Genomic DNA, 24,134 nt, shown 5'->3' with positions numbered 1-24,134 from the left:
TTCAAGATGAAAACGATCAAAGCCATGTAAACGCAGAATGAACATCAGCGTTTTTGAGAATTAGTAACCTAATCCTGCAAAGGAAATATTAAAAATGTAACATAATAAGAGAAATAGCACCTTTTTAAAAATCAAGTTATCTAAAATGTAAGTTTGCAAAACTATTCTGCACTACAAATCTTCACATGAAATCATTTGAAAAGGAGGTAGTAACACAAAACAAGCAATTCTGGAAAGTGTAAAGTTACATGCTGATTGTACATGCAAAGAATACAGAATAATTAAAGCCAAAATGACACCTACATATCTACAGCAGGCCCAAAGTTCCCCTTCTTTTAAAGTCACACATTTAATAGTGTCTCTAGAACAGGCCAGCAAAGCAGCTTACCTTACTATAAGGGGGAAAATTTTAAGGACATTTTTAAGAATTAAAACATTTTTAGAACTAAAGCATTAGTAGATTATCTTCAGTGTATCTTTCTATTCAACCCGTGGACAGAAGCTTTACGATAAGATTTTTGCTATTCAATGGAATTCAGAATAAAAGGAGTCTATTTCAGATCATGCCCTAAAACGTTTTGTTACCTAAGTACCACAAAGGGATTGTCACAAGATGATTTTTTATTAGATGATTCCACGGTATAGAGCAGCCTTTTTCAGCCAGAGTTCTGAATGTAACAGACACAGTGTTACCATCAGATTCAATGTTACTATGTTTTCTTACAAGTGAGGCCAAGTATGTACATACATTCTTTCTAATCCCTTAAAATCCTTACAATTGAAAAGCTTGACCTTGAGTAGTTAATTCAAATAAAAATAAACTTGCTTAGGAGTATAATTTCAGTGGCCTAAACATATTTCCAAAGAATATTTTCCAACTGTGACACATACTTGAATATTTTGGGCTTTTTATATGACTACTTTATCTAGATCAAAAGATTTACCATAGCAAACTATGTCTATGTTTCCAAAAATTGTTATTAATCAAAAATGCTACCTTATAACTTAAGAGAAATAGACCTTGGGTTCAAGAAATGCTAATACATTATTAACAGTTATTATAATTCTATATTTAGTTTCATTTATAAATATCACTGGCAGGCATCATAATATTAAATCATTAAACTAATTTCTAAATATTGATTTCAAAAGCTTTGAACATATGTTGCAAAAAAAATTTAGTAACACTTATTTTTAGTTTAAAAACTAACAAAAGTTGTTTTTCCAGGTAATACACCCAATTATTTGTTTTTATGATCATCACCGACCCAGGAGTTGATAATAAACACTTGCATAGTTCTTGGAGAAAACGGACCTGGCACAATCTGAAGGCAAATATTGGCAAATACCGCATGTCCCAAGTTATAGTTGAAGAAATAACACAATCCGCGATCTTTCATGAGGCTGTTTATTCTTATTATTAAAACTTGGACTCAAGTAATCCTGGTTATTCTGGAAAAGGCACCTTGTTGTAGGGATCATTTAATCATCCTTTTCGACAATCACCTCTCCGTGAAGCACCTTTCTTCTCTGACGTAACATATGAAAGTAGAGTTGTGGGAACACTTAATTGAAAAAAGAAAACAGAGAAGGTAAGCTATGGTTGGAAATCTTTTATACTTGAAACCTCTTAAACATGGCGGCCTTTGAAAGCAAGCACATCATATACAGTTGCTACCACCCCTTAATATTTACAGGGTTCAGGGTAAGTGTACAAAGGGAGGGCCACATACCAGATGCCTAAATATTTTAATGCCATCAACTGTCAGTCTCTTCAGCAAACCTAAATATTTTGATAAATCTCTCTTCATAATGACCTGGAAGGCCATGTCTGAATTTAGAATTCTATAACTCTTCGGAACACCGTGCCAGAACAGTGCTGCACACGGAAAGCTGTCCCACCCGGCCCCTTCGCTCCACTCCATCGGCTGTCCTGTACCATGAGGGGTCTCGTGAACATCTGTGTGGATGTCCAAGGCCGCACAGCCCAGCTGCATCCACCCCCCTCACAAACAGCTGCCCCCTGATCTCAGGGATGTGTACACAGGTAACGGTGCTATAACCCCCAGGAGAACAGACTGGGGAAGAGAGCTATGCAGTCTAGATGCGTGCTCAGTGCCATCTGGGTTGCAAATTCCATGGTCCCGGGTTTCCAGGATGTGATCTGAAGGAAGGGGGTCCTGTGTGGAGTGGTGACCAGCAGTGAGCCAGGACATGGCCCTCTATCTAAAACTGGGCCCAGAGCAAAACCCCTCTTGGCTGGGCATAAGGGTGGTCTGGTACACACACAAATATATATGTATTAGGTCAGTTAGACAAATGGTCATCCACCCTGTCAAAGTTGGAGAATGATTTTGAGCCAATTTGAACCAGTACTTTAAGTTATAGGGTAAATGTTGGTGCATGAACAAATTAACATCAGCTACAAACAATACAAGTATACAAATACCTCTGAAAACGATGAACAGAATAGCCAAAACTAATGAACCTAATGACAAAACAAGCTTTGAATATTTTGCTTAGGCAAAACTGTGGGTAACTACTTCTTGAACTTAGCTCAAATGGAGCCAACATGCATAAAAGATTTTATTTTTTTATTTAGGTATCCAATCTTCAGTAATGTAACCGTCATATTATACCTAAGGGCCTAAATATATTCAGGCCATATAGACTTAAAGCGATTTTTGCAAATACTTCTATAACATCTTGAGTAGTTTAGTAGAAGTATGGGCTTGAGTTCAAACCTTGATCTTATTCACTAGCTGAGTGATTTTTAAAGCAATTCACTTAACCTCTCTAATCTCTAATGGCCCCATCGATAAATGAGAACTAAAAGGACTTCTTTTGAGCACTAAGTGCTCAAAATGTACTTTTATACTTGTAATTAGCAAAGGATTTAATAAGCAAAGTAGAATTAGTTGCTATTACTACTAATACTAATAATCAGGTGGAAAACACCCCCCTGGCTGGCTGATCCTCCAGCAGGTGGGGCTCTCAGGTAACTGACAGCCTCCTAAACTGAGAAGCAGCTACTGGCAAAGGCTGGTCTTCATAGGACACCTGAAAATGCACCGTCACAAGTTACTGGTTTGATGGTTTCAAACCATGATCTCTTGGGCCCTGGGTTTCCACAGAGATGCCTCAGTGGCTGTGAGGAAAAAAAGGCAACCCAAGACCTGAACCTGTAACTATGATAGGACAGGTCTGGCTCTGCTCCAGACCTCCAACATTCACTAGATGTTGCGCAAAGCAGGGAAAGAAACAAGTGTCATAGGCACACCACCCCCGAGCCCTCCTGAACTGGCCCTGGTGGATAATCGGAGGAGTCAGGCTGAGATGGGAGAAGATGAGGGGAATGAAATCACTATATGACCATCAAGGCAATTTTGATTTTGGAAAAGCTTAAAAGTTGGAGGTCCCAAGGAAGTGGCCAAATTTTACGTTCATCCTCTTTAGATGAAATTATTTCATATTGCATCAATGTCGATTTTAGATTCTATAAACATTTCTCATTTCTCTTTCCCCCCTCACTGACCCCAGAGTCTCTAACTTTATTGAGGAGGGCAAACAACAGCTTTGCTTTATCTTCATATTTCCTGCTAGTGATTATCAAAATCTGACCTAAAAATATACCACTTTGTATTTAAATGAAATGACTAGAGTCTCACCAATGCATTGCAACTATTGAAAGGTGAGGAGAAATTAGTGGAAAGACTGAGTTATTCAAAATATTTTAAGAAAAGCAGCTTTTTTATTATTTTCTAGTACACAGGGCAACACACATAAGACTAACAAGTACTCCTGGATGATCTTTCCAAGTATGTGCTTAATGAATAGAAATGACCTTAGATTTTCTTGGATAAAATGTTCATGTTCAGATACATAATTCTAAATGCTTTCAAAGAGTTCACTGCAGGCTTTATCTTTTCTTTAAAAACATAAATCATACTAAGCTTATTTTTAAGTGATTTTGAGAAGGCAATCATTTGTGTGTTAATTTACTTACCTTTTTTTCTCACAACTCACCCTTCAGTTATTTCAAATTATGAATACATGTGGCATTGAACGGAGGTTTTGATGTATTTTTAAGACATTATTTTTCCTTGTTTATTAATCTGGCATCTTATGACATCTTTTGAAAAACTTTGACAGCATATGCTAAATCAAAGTATAATACTAATAGAGACATACTTACATGGTATATACGAGGCCATGGTTATAAGAAGAAAATAATAGTAGTCAAAAGAGACATTGTATTTATTGGGAAGTCTTATTGAGAACATTCCTGTTTTCTTCACATATGGTAAGGCAGCGTATATTGTAAGAAGTTCACCAGCAACTCCAACAGGATATAAGATGATAAAAAAATTATATCTGGAGAAAGAAAAACCTGACAATTATTTTCTAGAATAATTATTGGATTTTATATCATGATTCTTTTGCTACTACTTTATTTAAGCTTAAAAATTCTCCTTTCTATACATACTTATATTAACCTCACGTAACAAGGTTAATTTTTTTTCACTTTAATCATTTGCTTATTAATTTATCATCGCTTTTTTTTCTTATAGTAGTTTCCATTTTAAGTGGCAAGATCTTAATAAAGTAAGAAGTCAACTTACTTTACAGAATTGAAATAACAATAGATTTTAAAGTCAGTGACTGATTGATGCAGTTTTTAAAGTATAATAAAGTATACAAGTATTATAACTATTCTAGTGTATTGTAAAGTAAATGTAAGCATTGTAAGGCATTGTAAAAGTAACTGCTTTGACACCTGGAATCATACTGATTTTTTTTTCCCTGCAGCTAGTCATTTGTTGATCAAATGCTGTGTTTTTAAAAAAGACCAGTTATGATCCTAATTTTATATCTAAATCTTGAAATTGCCAAAGTCGTTGTTTGGAGACATTTGGAAAACGTTTTGTGGTTACTAATTAAAAGAACGACTGTTTTAGAAAACTGATAAAACCACCTGAAGCATCAGTAACTACTAACGAACATACTGCCTAAAACTGTTTTCATGACAAAACAAGGAAGACAGGTCGTTTCCTGAATTTGCACATTAAAGGAATAGTCAGCTTGCTTAAAAGAGAGCTGAGAGAGTTCTAGTCAAAATCCAAGTCACAGTTTGTTCATTTGCATTGCGGAGCATCCTCCGACACAGAGCGGGGCCAGCATCACTTCCACCTACAGTTAGAGGAACACTGCACAAGTGTCCACTAGTGGACCCGCAGGACAGCCTCAAGCGCCCAAGGTAATGACATTTCTTAAGAGTTTCCTTATTCCTATGTGCCAAGGATATGCAAGGACAAGAGAGGACAGAGGGGGGCAGAATTATTTGCCAAAATAGATGAACTGGTAAAGAAAGAAAATGATCCTTCTACTGTCCCTCTGTGTCCCCTCCTTGCCTTGTGCATGCCGCCTGCTTCCTCACCAGCCTGGTGTAGTTATGTGTGTATTATTTAAATCAATTTTTTCCAACCTCGATTTCCTACCTCAATTTAAAAGTACATAACTGAGCATTTTATATTCCCTTCTTAAGTAAGACATTCAAACCTCTTAAATTTTTTTTTTAACTTTATGTGACTTTCAGATAATTTTTTTGGGGGTAAGATTGTTCTTTATTTTATTTTATTTTATTTTATTTTAATTTTTTTTTTGCGGTACGAGGGCCTCTCACTGTTGTGGCCTCTCCCGTTGCGGAGCACAGGCTCCGGACACGCAGGCTCAGCGGCCATGGCTCATGGGCCCAGCCGCTCCGCGGCACGTGTGATCCTCCCGGACCGGGGCACAAACCCGTGTCCCCTGAATCAGCAGGCGGACTCCCAACCACTGCACCACCAGGGAAGCCCAAGATTGTTCTTTAACTGAAAAAATATCACACTAAGTATAAACTAGGTTAAAGCCTTAAAGACGTGATTATTTTTAATGAAATGGGAAAAAATTCCACAATTTATTTGACTTTACTTGCACTTTGAAAAGGCTCTATGTCACCAACTCTCTAAGTTCTGATGGCAGCATGACAGATTTAACTACTTATTCAGAAAGAGACGTGATGTTTCCTTACAGATTCCCAATTGTCATCAAAAATTTTCTGAAGGGACTGCTTTTTTGAAATTAAAATGGAAATCAATATGAAAACATAACATTATGCATTTATCTATTCAGTGGGTTTTTCTAGGAACATGTCTGGCAGATAAATAGAATCAAAGTATATTCAAACCATCACAGCAGGGCAACTCGATAAATAAGAAGCCATTTTTAAGCTTTACTTGAGAATAGCTTCAACACTGGAACATAAATATAAATGTTATTTTAGGTTATTTAATGGGGTTGGCAAATACACAGCTGGTTGGGATCTTTAAGATTCTTGACATGAAACATAATTATTCACGATTATGTTTAACTGACGTGATGTGTTATGTTAACATGTGCATTTCAAAGTTGAAAGATTTTATAGTAACCTGCTTAACATTAAGGCAATTGACAAAGGATTTCTAACAGCAAATTTAAACATGCAATGGTAGAGTTTGGAAATTTTCCAGAAATTCAAGACATGCAAATGCATTCTAAAAGGCGGGCAAAGCATTAGAGACCATTATCTCCCGCAAACAAATTTTATAAATACAGCAAATAAAAAGAGACCATATTATGAATTAGTATTTTCAAAGGTGCTAGAAGTCTGAAAGACGGAGGTCATTCAAAATGGCATGAGATGCATTCTGGGATTAGAATCCAGCTACATTCCAAACTGCCAATTTTGCCAAACGCTTATAAATGGTAGTGCAACCTTCTTATGACAGACGAAACGTTTAAGCTCCAACTATAATTTTGAAGTATTTTGTCATATTCAAAATGGTAAGCCACAAATATCTAAAAAAGAGCTAGAGAATATAAAAACGTTTGAAAGGGTATATAGTATAATTAAGAGTGATAATCCTTTGTAGGGGGAATATAGACAATTTAAAAGGTTTTTATTCTTTTAGGTTATTTATATATACTAATTTATTATATTTAAACATATATAATATGAGTTATTTAAAAAGGAGTAATTAATAAAAAATGTTAGGCCTTTTGTATAAGGGGAGCAAAAACAAGTCTGACACTAGTTTTGAATTACCTTCATAAGCTAGCTATGGATTAATACAAATATCAGAGTTTTAAAAAATAATGGAAATATGGATATTACATTGTTTTTAATATCACAAAGCAGTATTTATAGCATCAGAAAACTGGGAATAATCTAAATTCTAGCAATATAGAACTGAGTCAGTCATACTATGGAATATTATGCAGCATTAAGAGTTAGAGAGCTAGATCTAAATGGATCTGTACTGACTTAAAAAAAGATCTCCAACATATAAACAAAAATCAAGTATCGTATCCTATTTATTTATTTATTTATTTATTTATTTTAAAGAAGATGTTGGGGGTAGGAGTTTATTAATTAATTTATTTATTTTTGCTGTTGTTGGGTCTTTGTTTCTGTGCGAGGGCTTTCTCTAGTTGTGGCAAGCGGGAGCCATTCGTCATCGCGGTGCGCGGGCCTCTCACTATCGCGGCCTCTCTTGTTGCGGAGCACAGGCTCCAGACGCGCAGGCTCAGTGGTTGTGGCTCACGGGCGTAGTTGCTCCGCGGCATGTGGGATCCTCCCAGACCAGGGCTCGAACCCATGTCCCCTGCATTAGCAGGCAGATTCTCAACCACTGCGCCACCAGGGAAGCCCCTATTTATGTTTTTAAAAACTCACATCTGTGTGTTCACATTGCTGTTATTAAGAAAAAGTCTGATGGTAAACTCCCAACTTTCTCTCTCCAAGGAAAGGGAGTGGGGCTCACGTAGGAGTACAAACAGGAACTTTCCACGTTTATTCTATATACTAAAACTATTTGAGAGTTTTTCACAATGAAAGCATATTACTTTTGTAGCTTAATAAAAATTTTAACGAATGAAAATACTGTCGAATTCTTGTATTCTACCTATGTGGGATACCTATCTATCTATCTATCTACCTACATATCTTATCTATCTTATCTACCGTATCTATCTATCTAATTTACCTATCTACATAGACATATATGGGATAGACGTTTCTTAACCCAACTGCTCCCCTGCATTTCTTACCACCTGGCATTTCTCACACCTGTTAGTTGTTGTATTTTCTGTCCCTTCCATCTTGAGAGGACAGAGATTTTGTTGCACTCACACCTGCACCTCAGGTATGCAGTAGGTACACAGCATATGTTATTGTTATTATTGTTATTTCAACTCTAAGTGCAACATGGAGAATGAAATGAACAAATCTATGCTGGTTTGTGATTTGTTCTCCAAAGGGCACAAATAATAAGTTGTTTTTATAATAACTTTGTAAAATACCAGCTGCTCAAAGAACGCATACTTTAAAAAGGACGGAACATCTTCTGCTTTAAAAACTGTTGCTTTGGGAGGGCTATGTTTAGAACCCTTGAAATACAAATTTTGTCCTCATAAGAAACAATACAATTTCAAATAAGGGTGACTTTTTTGTTTGTTTGTTTGTTGTTGTTCTGGCCGTGCCATGCAGCATGTAGGATCTTAGTTCCCCGAGTTCCCTGACTGGGGATCAAACCCGTGCCCCCTGCAATGGAAGCAAGGAGTCTTAACCACTGGACCACCAGGGAAGTCTCTAAGGGTGACTTTTTAAAATGTCTGTCTCTGCTACTTTATACACACACAAAAAAGTTGACATTGTATATATAAGATACTAAAACTTGTGGATACTAGGTGGAATATTAAAGTAATTTAAATCAATAACTGATTGATGTAAGGGCCACTTTTAGCAATTACAAGAACAGTATGTATTTAATTCAATGAAAGTCTGTCGTGTTAAAATAATGTCTATGCACTGGAAGTTTCAAATAACTTCTTTAATATGCATTTTGTTACTAAAGCTTGCCTATTTTAAAAGTTTATTTTTAGTGTTTTAGCTTATTTTCCTAACTTTGTTTTGTAGAATAAAAACCTTGTGAGTTGTCAAAAAAAAATTTAAGTCAATCAAACAAAATGCCATATTTTTGGCCAAGAGTTGATTTAACGTAATTCCAAAGATGTATATCTTGCTTTCAAGGAAAAATGAATGACCGACTCAGAGGCTAAGGACACTAACGTAGTTTGTCTGGCATTGCTTTCACTCAAGATATATGTTAATATGATTGTTGCCTGGTCATTAAATTAAGCCTTTAGAATGCAAGGTATAACACTGCTGATTTCAAAAACAGCAGCCTCCTGGCAACACAGGGCTAAGACACACATTTTAATTCTCTGTGTTAGCTCAGCACACAAAACACGCATGCGCAGGACCGAGAGCAACTAAACTGCAAGACATCGTCGCCACCTGGCCCATTTAACGAAGTATGGCAAGTGGTCAAGAAGACTGAATGTGTAGAAGGAATAGCGAGTGATCTCTGTCACCGTCCACGCGACCAGAAAAAGCACCACACTCTCCTCATTCTGGATCTGCAGAATTACAGAGAAAACCACAGCGTTGTTTAACCTTGAACTTCTTTCTCCACGAAGATATTTTCTGTTTATTATTTGGTACGTGCCTTTTATTATAACGGAGAGCTAGGGTTAGACAGATGCAATACAGAAAACGCAATGCAGTCACCATTAATAAGTCTTTACAAACACGCGATTTAAATGTGCTCTAAGCACAGGAATGGTCACATTTCTATTGGGTTCTCTGTCTCACCCTTCACTCTAGCCAATAACTCAACCACCCCAGGACAACATCAGCCCCTCAAAACCAGTCTGGGAACAATCTGACCCTCGGACTTTCTGTTGGTCGTCAAATCACACCCATCCTACTGCAGCACTAACTCCCGAATCTGCCCACTCACTGCAGCCCTGCTACCACGGTGTCAATTTAGGACCTGATCACCTCTCATGCAGAATGCTGTCACAGCCCCCTATGCAGTGTCCACTTCAGAGGTGGACATTTTCTCTTAAAAGCAAAACACAGAAGCAAACCAACAGAAACAAAATTGGAAGGTGCTAGTCCCAGGATTTAAAAGCTTCATGGCTTCCCCACTGCTTAACAGGAGGAAAGGGTAAAACCCTCCCACCTGAGCATGATGTTCAAGGATCTTTACAGCTGGAGCTCAGAAATCTTGACTTCTTGTGCAACGACTCAACCCCACCCCCAGCTCTCTCTGGGGACACAAAACTTTGTATTATTTCCAGATTATGCTCTGAATGTGTCTTAACACACGCCATTCCCTCTAATTATCAATAGAATGCTCCTCCGTTTTCATTTTTAATAAATTTATTTATTTATTTTTGGCTGTGTTGGGTCTTCGTTGCAGTGCGCGGGCTTCTCATCACGGTGGCCTCTCTTGTTGCAGAGCACGGGCTCTAGGTGCGTGGGCTTCAGTAGTTGTGGCCCGCGGGCTCTAGAGCGCAGGCTCAGTAGTTGTGGCTCGTGGGCTCTAGAGTGCAGGCTCAGTAGTTGTGGCCCGCGGGCTCAGTAGTTGTGGCCTGCAGGCTCCAGAGCACAGGCTCAGTAGTTGTGGCGCACGGGCTTAGTTGCTCCATGGCATGTGGGATCTTCCCAGATCAGGGCTCGAACCCGTGTCCCCTGCATTGGCAGGTGGATTCTTAACCACTGTGCCACCAGGGAAGTCCCTGAATGCTCCTCCCTTTATCAATACTTCCCATGGAAAACCCTTTCTCACCTTTAAGATCCAGCTAACCACCACGGCCTCTGGAAAACTTGTCCCAAACCCCTTCCTCTCACCCTGAGCAGTTACGTGCTCCCCTTCCTTGTTCTCACAGTACTGTGTTCATATCTGTATTATAACACTTGCCAATTTCTATCAGGATTTGTCTGCCAAACGCTTGTATATCTACAGCACTCAGCTGATACACTCCTTCCTCGGGGAAGCCTTCCTTCACTCCCTAAGTCAGGCCAAGTCTGCCGGTTACTGCAAGCCACACTGGCCTCTTGTTTCAAAGCACTAACACTAGTAAAATCAAACAATTATTTCTGCAACAACTTGTGCACCATCTCTCCCAATTCCAGGCTCCATGAGGTGGGAACCATACGTGTATTATAAATAGCCAGATTCCCGGCACAGCGTCAGGAACAGAATAGGCGCGTAATTCATACTTGTTGAATGACTCAACATCTGTAGGGCTGCCCCCTACTCCCCGATGGTCAGTACCCCTGACAGCTGAGACTGACTTATTCATTTCTGTAAATCCCAAAGTAAGCACAGTGCCAGGGGTATAGAATGCGCTCAATACATGCTGGTTGAATTAATTAAAGATGGGTGGAAAGATGCCCATGAGATACCACTGTTGGAGAAGATTAAATAGTAAAACCAAGGAAGAGATTTTCTGTAATATAAAAAAGAGGCAAAAGGGATAAATTGGAAGACTGGGATGGACACATACATACCACTATATATAAAATAGATAACTAATAAGGATCTACTGTATAGCACAGGGAACTCTACCCAATACTCTGTAATGGCCTACATGGGAAAAGAATCTTAAAAAAAAAAGAGTGGATAGGGACTTCCCTGCTGGTGCAGTGGTTAAGAATCGCCTGCCAATGCAGGGGACACGGGTTGCAGCCCTGGTCCGGGAAGATTCCACATGCCACGAAGCAGCTAAGCCCATGCGCCACAACTACTGAGCCTGCGCTCTAGAGCCTGCGAGCCACAACTACTGAGCCCATGCGCCACAACTACTGAAGTCTGCGCTTCTAGAGCCTGTGCTCCGTAACAAGAGAAGCCACCGCAATGAGAAGCCCGTGCACCGCAACAAAGAGTAGCCCCCACTCGCTGCAACTAGAGAAAGCCCGCGTGCAGCAACGAAGACCCAACGCAGCCTAAAATAAAAAAATTTTTTTTAATTGGAAAACCCCGATTTATATGGCTATAAAAATGCCAATTTTTGGTTTTGCTGGTGTTTCAAAGCCATTCTACGAACGCACTAAGTCAATGTACAATCACACTTACATCCAAACCCAACCTTTCTTTGGCCAAGGGTTCTGCTTCCTGAAATACAGTTAACACTTTGGATTCCTATTAATAAGAAAGCTTTCCCGCAGGCTCAAGTAGACGAAGTGTTGTGTCACTTACTGGTTTTATACTGTGAGTAACGAGCCACACCATAAAGATTCTTGAACTCACTTGGACCCCAGCCACAAGCACAGAAGTAGGCACAATTCCTTAAAGAAAAAAACAAGTCAACCACTGCCCGAAATGCCATCTATGCCAAACATAAAAATTAAATCAAAAACTCACCAATTAAACAGTGGACTATCTGTAAGCAAACACACAAAAAATCACATGTCAATAGCATACAACATAAAATAAATTCCTGTCATCGTTGGTTTTAAATGCATCTGTAGGGAGTACATAATCAGCAAAATAAGGCTAATTTTGCTCCACTGATATATTTTCAAATAAATATGGCAGTGATAGATAAACAGCGTCGTTGAAAACTTACCTCAAGCAAGGCAAATGTCTGGAAAAATTTAAGTGTCTTCTGAATACTTCTATATAAACCTTTGTGTGTTCCTTTTTCCATATAAAAACGTACCATGGCAATAGCTAGTACCAGCCACCTAGAGAAAGTAAAAGCATTTTATAAAATTCTGTCACAACGAATTCCACTGACTCCTGTAAGGAAATGTCATAATTTATACAGTAATAACATGTATGTGTTATTATGCTCTCAGTTCATTATTCTATTTTAAAAACCCATAGGAAGAAATGACAAACATCGTTTTTACATCGACTCTTCAAGGGAATAAAGAGAACATACTCGAGATCAACTACATACAAATGTCAAACACTGTGCATTGCATTTTTGGTCTCAGCAGATAAACTGACGGACTGAAGGAATAGGTTTCTGTACCAAAAATGAAGTTATTATAAAGCATTTAATAATTATATAAAAATTTGAGGTAAAAAGCTGTGTGTGTATAAATATGCATTTTATACAAATATATAGTATATATTTATATGTAATTATAGGTAAAAATCTTGAATGAGAATCATTAATTAACACTTTTATCATTTTCTCTAAATAAAAACAATTGTGGTACCACAGAAGGGACATAAGCCTGCTTTTAAACAGTGTGTTTTAAAACTAGTGGTTACCAAGGGGGCGAGAGCAGGGGGGAGGGGCAAGACAGGAGCAGGTGGTTAAGAGATACAAACTAGTATGTATAAAATCAATAAGCAACTAGGATATATTGTACAGCACAGGGAAATATAGACATTGTTTCCTAATAACTTCAAGTAGAGTATATTCTACAAAAATACTGAATCTCTATGTTGCACACCTGAATTGACTATACTTCAATTGAAAAAAAAGTTTGTTTTCGAAAAAGAAAAAATACATATGTCCCCTCCCCCCTTTTAACTTACACTTGTACATTAAATATAGTTGCTGTGAATTAATGGCACTTAAAAACAGAAGCTACACCTGTGGAGACCGCCTTTGTCACCCGGGTACTCAATCTCCAAGAGTCACTGATGAGAGGTAATGTTTTTTTCCAGTTTCCTTTGCAATTACAAAAGCACTTCGAAGTTTAAAAAAGTTGCGTCTCCTGTAACTTTTAAAACTCCTTAATAATACACCCATGGAAATGAATAGCTACCCCAGGCTTTTGAAAACAGTGGTCTCCAAAGTGTCTAGTTAAATGAATTTATGAACTATAAAATTTATAATAATTTTATACAGTTTTAACTTTTTAATTAAAGAGAACTCAATAAAATAGACAAATGGCTTAAAGGTGCCTGCAAAGAAACGAGCGACTGAGTGGGGGTGAAAATGCAGACTCAATCAAACAGCAAGAAAATGGCAGAGAGGCACCTCAGCCCTGGGAATCTCTTCTCCTCAGCACACCATGAGGTCAAAAACAATGACCTTTAGTGAGATATGACAAGGAATCAGGCAAGTGCCGGAAACTACCACAAAGACCTTTGAAATGTAGAAGTATTAAGGATAATAACAACAATGATAATGATAGGTACACTTTCAGAGTGCTTTCAATGTTCCAGACACTGTCTTATATGCATATTTAGTATATTAATATTTCTTCCTCACAATAACCCCATGAGGTAGCGACTACTACTATCCTATTTCACTGCTGTGGAAATAGGCAGAAAGGGCCCTATAGCCAGTCAGCTGGGACCTCAACTCACCACTCATCTCACAGTCTACGCTCTTGAACTACTCTGCTGTACTGGTCTGGCTCTAAGCATATACTGTGCCTTGGGATATTAGCTAATCATAATAATTCATGTATTTAAATTATAAGTAATTTTTAAAGTTATACAGAATGTTATGCTCAAATATTTTAACTGATAGTAGTACGTTATCAAGAAAGTTTGAAAGCCACTGTTTTATACGAAACAATCACCATGCAGAGATATCTTGCGACTTACCCTAAGGCTCAGAGTAAGTAAGTTCATGGTGGAGGTCTCCTAACCCTCACTGCTCTTCCCTTCCTACTGCACCATGGCTTTTACTGGATTCACCTCACAGTTCCATCCCGCATTAGAGCCAACACTCAACCCTGTGCTGGGATAATCTGAGTGTGCTAATCTGGATAATGTTTTAGGTACCTTCCAGGTTTAAAATGTTCTGATTTCATTATCCTCAATTCCAAGTCCTTACACTACTTCTAACAAGAAAACAAAAAGTTTAATGTTTTCATTCACATTTTCCCATATACTTGTCTTTTCTTTTAGACAAATCCAAATCAGATTTTTACCAAAGACCGATTTAAGAGGTAACTGTTAACCTACCAAAGAATTCATCAAAAGATTAATTTAGATGGCAAGTTTTCTACATTTTTAAAGGCATGATATAAAAATCCATGCATTTTAACAGTATAACAAATTTTACTGTTTTCCCATAGGCGGCAGTATTGTACCAACTAGTACAGTATAACAATACTATCCCCACTCACCTGTTGGAAATAAAAGAAATTAACACTCTGGGGTTAGAAAGGACCATGGAACTATCTATACTAACCTCTCATCTGTTTTTTGGTAAATATGGCCAGGAACTCATCTGAACTAACCCGTGCTCACTTCCTAAGCCCCCCCCCCCCACCCAATCACAAAGGGTGAGAATCAAAGTCTCTCTTGAGGGCTCTACATTCAGCTAACGTTGGGTTTCCTCTACCTGTCAGTTTAGTAACTGTAATTTTAAAAATTTCCCAAAGCGACAGGAGTGTCTACAATTAGGAATTCTTTTTTGGACAGTTTTTTTTAAAAAAAAATGCCAGACCTAATGATTGCCTAAATATGAACCCAAATAGACACTATCAGTCCTTGACAAAACACTCTCTTTGGAAAATATAAACATGTGTTCCGCATGTAGGTTTCTCACTTGCTTAATTCATTTATTCATTCATTCATCTTCAGGATCAATACAGGACAGGTACTGTGCGAGGTGCTGGGGAATTAGGGATAAACAAGACATAGTTCTGGCCTCAAGGAAATCTTAAGTTACTAAGTGGAGACAGAACACTGCAGCAACGAAAGAGATGTGGCATAACTTCCTAAACACCTTCTAACACTCACTAAATGCCTTCTTCTCATGCCACTATGGCTACAATTACCCTGAAAAATCTTACTGAAGGTGGAGCTCTTCTAGCTGCCTTCTGGGGCTTCTTTTTCTCCTCAGATTTCTTGGAGACCACCTGCTTTTTGAAGAACTTGGTTATCTACACCTATACTTTTTTTTCTTAATTTCAACACCGCTTTAAAAATTTTTTTACAACTTCAAACATATACAAAGGTATAGAGAATGAATGGTACGATGAACCCCCATTTGCCCACTGCCCTGCTTCAACCAGTATCATCTTATTAACAGTCTTGTTTCATCTAAATCTCTATTCACTTCTTTCCCCACAAGCCTTCCTCCCTGATTATTGTGAATCAAATCTCATACATCCTATAATATGATTCATAAATGCTTAATTATGTATCTCTAAAAGGTTTATTTTTCATAAACATAACCAAAACACCACTACCCCATGTGAAGAACTGAACAATAACTTCTTCAATCACAAAACTTAGAGTCAAGATACAAATGTCCTTAACTGTCTCATAATTTTTTAAAATCATGATTGAAATAAGATTCATACATTGCAATTAGTTGCTATGTGTTTTATGACTCTTTTAAATCTATAGGTTTCACCTCCTTCCATCCATCCTCATCTCTCCTCCCCTCTTTCTCGTGAAATTTATCTGTTGAAGACCCTGAGTGGTTCCTGCAGAGTTACCCGTGGTCTGGGTTTTGCTAACTGGATACCCCCATGTCATTTATTATGTTCTTCTGGCCTCCGTATTTCCTGTGAGTGCGTAGTTAGTTCTAAAGGATTGATCAGACAGATTCACGTTCAAGGTTAATTTCTCCGTTGTGTTGCGTACTTCCCCAGGGAGCCCAAAATTTCTGGCTGTCCCTCTTCGTTGTGATGTTAGCACCGATGGTCATTATCCACATCCATTATTTCGGCAGTTACTGAGAAATGATGATGTTCTGATTTTATCGCGTCTTTTTTTTTTTTTTTTTTTGCGGTACGCGGGCCTCTCACTGTTGTGGCCTCTCCCGTTGCGGAGCACAGGCTCTGGACGCGCAGGCTCAGCGGCCATGGCTCACGGGCCCAGCCGCTGCGCAGCATGTGGGATCTTCCCGGACCGGGGCACGAACCCGTGTCCCCGGCATCGGCAGGCGGACTCTCAACCACTGCGCCACCAGGGAAGCCCCGGAGATGATCTTTGACGTTCATACAATCCATACTTCTGTGTGGTGTTCACTGACAACTCTAAACTTCCTTTCCTAGACTACATGCAGACTCGTTTAGTAGCCAACATGTGTTTCAATTTATCACACATAAGGCTCTCATGCCAACAGAGTTAAGCTGAAAGGTTCATAAAAGAAAAAAGCCAGATAAACTGGACTTCGGTAAGATTAGGACCTTCTGCTCTTTGAGAGACATTGTGAAGAGAATGAAAAAGCAAGCCATACCTGATAGAAAATATTTACAAATCACATATCTGATAAAGGACTTGTATCCAGACTATATAAAGAACTTTCAAAATTCAATAGCTGAAAATCAAACAACAAACCCATAAAAAATGGGCAAAAGATTTAAACAGACCCTATACCAAAAAAAGGTACACAACTGGTAAGTAAACCCATGAAGATGCTCAGGGTCATTAGTCACTAGGGAAATGCAAATTAAAATCACAGTAACACAATACACCACTTAGAAGGTATAAAATTAGGACGACTGACCACACCAAGTGCCGATGAGGATATGTGGCAACCAGAAAGCTCATTCACTGCCCGTGGGGATGTACTGTACAACCACTCTGAAAAAAGTTTGGCAGTTTTATAAGAAACCAGCAATGTGACTACCCTATGACCCAGCCATTCTACTCATAGGTATTTACCCAAGGACAATGAAAGCGTGGGTCCACACAAGACTTGCATACAGACGCTCACCACGGCATCTGTCATAGCCCCAAACTGCAAAGAACCCAAACGTCCATCCACGGATGAAGGAGAAACAAGTTGTGGTAGGTTCATACACGGATCCACCTACCTCAGGAATAAAATATATGTCTGTTACTCAACACTTCAAGAAATGTACGTGCCTGAACCTTGGGTCTGGTGCTCTGCTAATGCAGACTACGTACACTGTGAGGATATCTTAAATAGTTTCCTTCTGCATGACGTGCACTTTTAAATTCACCACTAGGGGTAGGAATTATCCTTTCTAAACACCCACTGTGTGTCCAGCACCCTGCCGACCACTTCATATCCACTACTTCTTAATTCCTTGTAATAACCTAGCAAAGTAGTTGCTTTGCTACCCTGACCGATGAGAAAACCCAGGGTCAGAGAGGTTATGGAACTTACCTAAGGTCACCCAGCTAAAAAGGAGTGAAAACATAACCTTCAATGAACACCTTCCTGTACTGTTTACAGGTTAAAATCCAAACGTGTTAGCGAGGCATGTAAGGCCTGTGCAGTGAGCCAGGTTCCCCATCCATCTTCCTTTCCCAGCCTACATTGCAGGCCTGCTTGCTGTCACCCCAACCGCACGTCAGCATGAGCTGTTCCCTAACTCCTGCTCTTTCCTCATCCCCGCCGCTCAGTTGGAATGCGATGGTCCCCCTCCCCCGCCCAAAGCTTTCTCTGATCCTCCCTACCTGTCTGACTTGACACCTCTGCGGAACACTTATTTCATCCTGTCTTTTACTGCAATCTACAAATGCCCCAGGTAGCACTTCTACAAGGACAGGGCCTAAAATATTTAGCTTTTGTCTCTCGCTTGACCTAGGATAATGCACTAACACATGTGGACTTCAAAAGTGTTTGTAGCAAAGCAAAAGAATTAAAAGAGAGAAAGAGAGAGAGAGAGAGAGAGAGAGAAACGCTCACTTTCCTAGTCAAGCATCTGTTGTGAGCAAGTACAATAAAAATCCTCACATCCTTTAAATTACATTATTACTTAATTAAATTAATTACATCCTGTAGTTCTACTCCAGGAATTCATCCTAAACAACTAATTCAAGAGAAACAAATTAAAGTAAAACATCATTAGAGGCATGATTTAGTCCATTACTGTACCTTAACTCTATTCCCTCTTATGTAACCATGAAAGAGTGTAATTATGAAAACTATGTAGAAATATTTGGTGAAACAGTGAGTGAAAACAGAATATCCTACACAGCAGATACTGTAACTACAATACCCTACAATGTGCATTCATTCACTCAACAAATATTTCTTGAGTGCTTCACGGAGCTGACACTGTTACAGGACGACGCAGACAATAAGCAACAGAACCAATCAGTAGAATTCATTGTACAGTTATACGGTAATAAGTACGATAGAGAAAAATTAAGCAGGCAAGGGGGATAAGGAGTGTCTGTGTGCGGTTTTTGCTATTTGAATGAAGATAGCCACGAAGGCCTCCCTGAGAATGGAGATTTGAGTAAAAATCTGAAGGAAGTAACTCACGTGAGCGATAACAAGGAGAAATGAAAGGCCATGCTAAGCTTACAGAATTAGGCAAGTTCTTTTCTACATTTATGTAAAATTTTAATTCTTAAATATTATTTTGATTGTTTTCAAGACGATTACAAAAAAATGAATAAACCCTCCAAAGTTCTGCTAAAAGAGAAAAACAGAACAAGCAAATGAACAAAAGAACCTTTGCATTAGCAGATGTAAACCAGTATATAGAGAGGATGGATAAACAACAGGGTCCCTCTGCCCCAACCCTCCAATTAAATCGGGAGGCTTTCTTGCATCTCATGCCTATTTCCAGAATTAATCTCACTTGGAATATCTACCCTCTACATATGCAAATCCTATCCCTTCTTCAAATCTCAACACGTTTAGAAAGCCTCCAAAGAGTTAATTATATGGATTATTCCATTTCCGTTCCCCTTGCCTTTTTTTTTACATCTTTATTGGAGTATAATTGCTTTACAATGGTGTGTTAGTTTCTGCTTTACAACAAAGTGAATCAGTTATACATATACACATGTTCCCATATCTCTTCCCTCTTGCGTCTCCCTCCCTCCCACCCTCCCTATCCCACCCCTTGGCAAGGGACCTTCTCAACATAGGCAGGGAGACAACTTTGCTGAGAGAACATTTAATTATACTTCAGGTCGGGTAAGAGACCCAGAAAACTTCAGAGGCGGCTTGGCTAGAAGTCACAGCAGAAACATGGGGATTATTACCCAAAGGATGAGCAGCCTGAGCAAAGATGGAGAGAGCCATGAAAACAAAACTGCATGGTGTTTGAGGGCGTAGTTAGTTACAGTAGACTTCAAAAGCAATAAAACTGGAAAGAGGAAATCAGGGAGATATTGCAAAGGGCCTTGAACGACAGACAGCCTAAATCCCTTCCACAACAGTGGAGGCAAAGCGGGGGGGGGGGGGGTCACCGAAGGCTTTAAACTGGAGTTATGCATTGACTTTCATTTTTTGAAAAGGTACCTCGGCCTTCAAAAGGGAGTGTGGCCTGGAAAGGAAAGGCACAAGACCAGTTAATAAACGGTGGGGGCTTCCCTGGTGGCGCAGTGGTTGAGAGTCCACCTGCCGATGCAGGGGACATGGGTTCGTGCCCCGGTCCGGGAAGATCCCACGTGCCGCGGAGCGGCTGGGCCCGTGAGCCATGGCCGCTGAGCCTGCGCGTCCGGAGCCTGTGCTCAGCAACGGGAGAGGCCACAACAGTGAGAGGCCCGCGTACCGCAAAAAAAAAAAAAAAAAAAAAATGGTGGGCGTCCCCAAAGTGTTTATTAACTGGATGAGACTAGCACAGAGGACAGAGGATCTTTTCAGCCTCCAGGGTATCTAAAGGCTGCAGCACACAGTGGGTACTCCATTGTTCTCCAGTAGCTTTGACTCTATTAGTTTTCCCTTTCAAGATCATAAAATTTAGTGAAGTGGAAACAAGTAGCACGGCTCTGGATTCAGACTGTGCCGAAATCCAAGTCTGACACTTGCTGGTTTGGGGAACTTGAGCAAGTGACTTCACCTATTAGTGCCTCGGTTTTCTAGTCTATCAAATGTAATATCATGCACCCCTCACAGGACTGCAGAGGACCAGAAATGACATACTACACCTAGAGTGACTGACACAGTGCCTAGCGCACAGTGAATCCTCAATAGATACCAATATTTTCATTAACTGTATTTGGTATTAAGCACATAATAAGTACTCAGTACTGTGTCAAATCATTTATTAAATCTTTATCGATCACATTTTTCTATAAGCCCTAGAGAAAGTTAAAGGTATTAAACGTTTCCCCAGATTTGTATAGATTAATAATACTTCATGGGATAACGGGAAAATAACTTTTTTAAACGGCAACGCCATTGAGAAACGCAAGAGCATTTTCCCAGCCGGTTTTGAAAAGCGGTCGACACAAGTCACTGTGACAGCTCTTTGCAGAGAGACAGTCATTGTGTAACCTTAACTTGTAAGTCGTACTCAAAGCCACAAATAAAAGTACGGGGTATCAGTCATGGAGCCAACAAGATGCTGGACACGAGTGCTATGCTCCGATCCGGCAGGGTTTTTAGAAAACCGTCCCAAGTAAGAAGCTCTCGGGAGCACTATTACTTAAAAAACAAAACAAAACAACAACAGCAAAAAAACCCGTAGCGACACGAACAGTTAGGAACACTCTGCCCAACCATCGGCGGCACGAGGACGCACTCCAGGGGCCGGCGGCCGAGGACGCAGGTCTGGGCCCCCGGCCAGACGGCTCCGGGGTGGCGGGACCCCGGCGTTTCTCCAGCTGCAGCAGCAGCGGCGCCCGCGGCGGCCGGGCCGGAGCCGCCTCCCCGGCGGGGCGGCCCCGCATTCCTGCCCGGGTCTATACTTAACCTCCGGCCCGCGCCCCGCTGCCGCAGCGCACGCCGTGCACCGTATTAGGCAATGCCCCGCGAGCAGGGCCCCGGCACCCCTGGCCCCCCCGACCACGCTCCATTCAAGCCCGGCGGCGGCTGCAACGCCCCTCCCCCACGGCCACCGCGCCGCGCGCCGCCCCCGCGCCGCGACCACCCCGCCTCCGGGCGCGCACCCCGGCCCGCCGGCGCCCGGACCGCGGAACGCCAAGGGGCGGCGGCGCGAGGAGGGCCCCTCGGGGCGCACGTACCCCGCGGTCATGGCGATGTTGTAGAAGGTGAGCCAAGCGGTGGCCAGCAAGCCCCGGCGCCTCCTCTTGCCCGCGGCCTCCCTCTCCTCGCTGGCCTCCGAGGCGCCGCCGTTGGTGCCGTCCTCCTCGCTGGACGCCATGGTGGCCGCGCAGCCGGGGGACGTGGACGAGAGGGGCAGGGGAGCGGGAGGGGTCCTGCCGAGCGCGCCGCTAAAGCGCCGCCGCCCGCTGCCGCCGCCGCCTCCGTCAGGCGCCCCATGTGCCGCGCGTAGGAGCCTCGGCGCCGCCAGCCCGGCCGCCCGCAGGGGGAGGAGAGGGCGTCCCGGGCCACCGCCCCGCCCCCGGCCCGCGGGAGCGCGCGCCGCGCGGGGACCCGGCCGCCGGTCCTGGGCGAGGGGGCGCGCGGGGGGTCCCGGGAGCCCCTGGGTGCGAGCTCAAGCTCTGCTCTCGGGGAAACCCATCCGCCTCGCCAGCTGGGGGAGCCTCCTCTTGGAGACAGCCCGGGCGTCTTGGCGCAGACTACGGGCGCCTTGCTAGTTAGTGCCTTGAGCCGAAACGCACCTGGACTTGGCGTGGCCCTGCCCCACCCAGACTTCTGTAAGATTGTTTCTGGAGGTGGAGAGAGGCCGTGGGATCCTCCCGCCAAAGACTCATTCTTCAGAGCTTCTGGGGAGGAAGCGCCAACTTTTCACACTGTTTCACTTTTCCCAGCCGGCGGAGCAGGCATGGGGCGGGGGGTGGAATAGGAGTGCCTCACCTGCGTGGATTCCACTGGAGCCAGTGTTGTGTGGGCGTTCATTGCACTGCAGCGCGGGACGCTGGATGTTAGAGGGAAACTGGAGGAAATAGGACGTGACAAGATACCAAAGGAGAAAAGTTTGCGCAGACAGAGGCAACCTACGGGTGGAAAGCTAGCAAGAGCCCTTCCCTCAAGAAACGTAGTATCCCACTGTTATGCACTCTGTGTCTCCTTTTTTTAAAATCTTCTTCCAGATACACATGCTTTCTCCTAACAGTTATTTCCTCTTTCCCCTTAAAGCACACAGTTAAGAAGGCAGGCTCTGGAGTCAGATGACTGGAATTCAAACCCCAAATTCCAGGCTCCACCAGTCTTATTAGCTGTGTGAACTTGGGCAACTAAATCTCTCCATGCCTCAATTTCCTCAATGGGAATAATTTTAAAACCTACCTCGTGGGGTTGTTGTGAGATTTAAGTGAAATCCATGTAAACCACTTACAGGCCGGAAACAGTTTGAGTCACCCCAAATTAGTGTGTGAGCGCCGTTCGGGCAACTCGGATCTCTGGTGATCCAGTGAAAGAAATTCTGCGCAGAACAAGGGAAGCGATCTACTTGTTAGGTCGTCCTCCAGGAACCTGATCCTGGCCCTGGGCTGGAGACCACCCCCGAAAGACCACGGAGACGAAAGTTGGACCTGGTCCACGCGGATCCTGATCTGGGCTCTGGGCGCCTCCCCCAGACGGCACTACCAGCCTGATCTGAGAAACTTAGATAATTTTGAGGAGTATGTTAACAATGGGAGATGGGGAAGTCTGAGGTGTGCCTGGGGAAGGAATACTGGCTGAAAATTGTTCAAATTTCATGAAAACTATGAACTACTGTTTTTAAAGACATTTACATTGGAAAAAGAAGTACAACTATTTGCAAGTGACAACATTGTGTTATTAGAAAAGCCTAATGAATCCACAAAAAAGCTACTGGAACTAGTTGCAGGATACAAGGCCAATGTAACAAAAAGTCAATCCTTTCATACATTCTAGAAATGAACAACTGGAAATTGAAATTTAGAGTAAAACAATCTAATGCTTACCAGCATCCCAAACCGTGAAATATAGAGGGATAAATTTAACAAAACGTGCAAGGCCCGTACACTGAACACTATAAATCACTGTCAAGAGAAAGTGAAGACCTAAGTAAATAGCTATTCTATGTTCGTGAATTGGAAGACTCAAGTTGTTCAACTGTCAGTTCTCTCCAAATCCCAGCAGAATATTTTTTAATTTGACAAGATAACTCTAAAATTGATACAGAAATGTGTAGTAAGAATGAAGTTGGAACACATACATATCTGTTTTCAACAGTATAAAACTACAGTTTACAGGACAGTGGGGTAGGCATAAGGATAGACCAAGTATTTAACCAAGAGAACGAAAATAGGTCCATACAAAGACTTGGACACCAACGTTCATAGCAGTTTTATTTTATTTTATTTTATTTTATTTTTGCGGTACACGGGCCTCTCACTGCTGTGGCCTCTCCCGTTGCGGAGCACAGGCTCAGCGGCCATGGCTCACGGGCCCAGCCACTCCGCGGCATATGGGATCTTCTCGGACCAGGGCACGAACGCGTGTCCCCTGGATCGGCAGGCGGACTCTCAACCACTGTGCCACTAGGGAAGCCCATAGCAGTT

General features: G+C 41.4%; 1 protein-coding gene across 1 annotated transcript; it reads right to left on the bottom strand.

The window, feature by feature from the left end:
- Positions 1–603: 603 nt before the first annotated feature.
- HACD1 (3-hydroxyacyl-CoA dehydratase 1) lies at positions 604–21,963 on the bottom strand. Its single transcript, XM_030832383.2, is given in 8 exon segments — positions 604–1,565; positions 4,196–4,374; positions 9,377–9,498; positions 12,129–12,217; positions 12,294–12,312; positions 12,499–12,616; positions 21,705–21,897; positions 21,900–21,963. Coding segments are annotated over 8 exon segments (867 nt in total). The 3' UTR covers positions 604–1,482.
- Between the last annotated feature and the right edge of the window lie 2,171 nt (positions 21,964–24,134).

The sequence above is a fragment of the Globicephala melas genome, chromosome 2, assembly GCF_963455315.2.
Source record: "Globicephala melas chromosome 2, mGloMel1.2, whole genome shotgun sequence".
Classification (NCBI taxonomy): domain Eukaryota; kingdom Metazoa; phylum Chordata; class Mammalia; order Artiodactyla; family Delphinidae; genus Globicephala; species Globicephala melas.
Note: the sequence above shows the minus strand (reverse complement) of the source record. Positions and strands in the feature narration are given on the sequence as shown.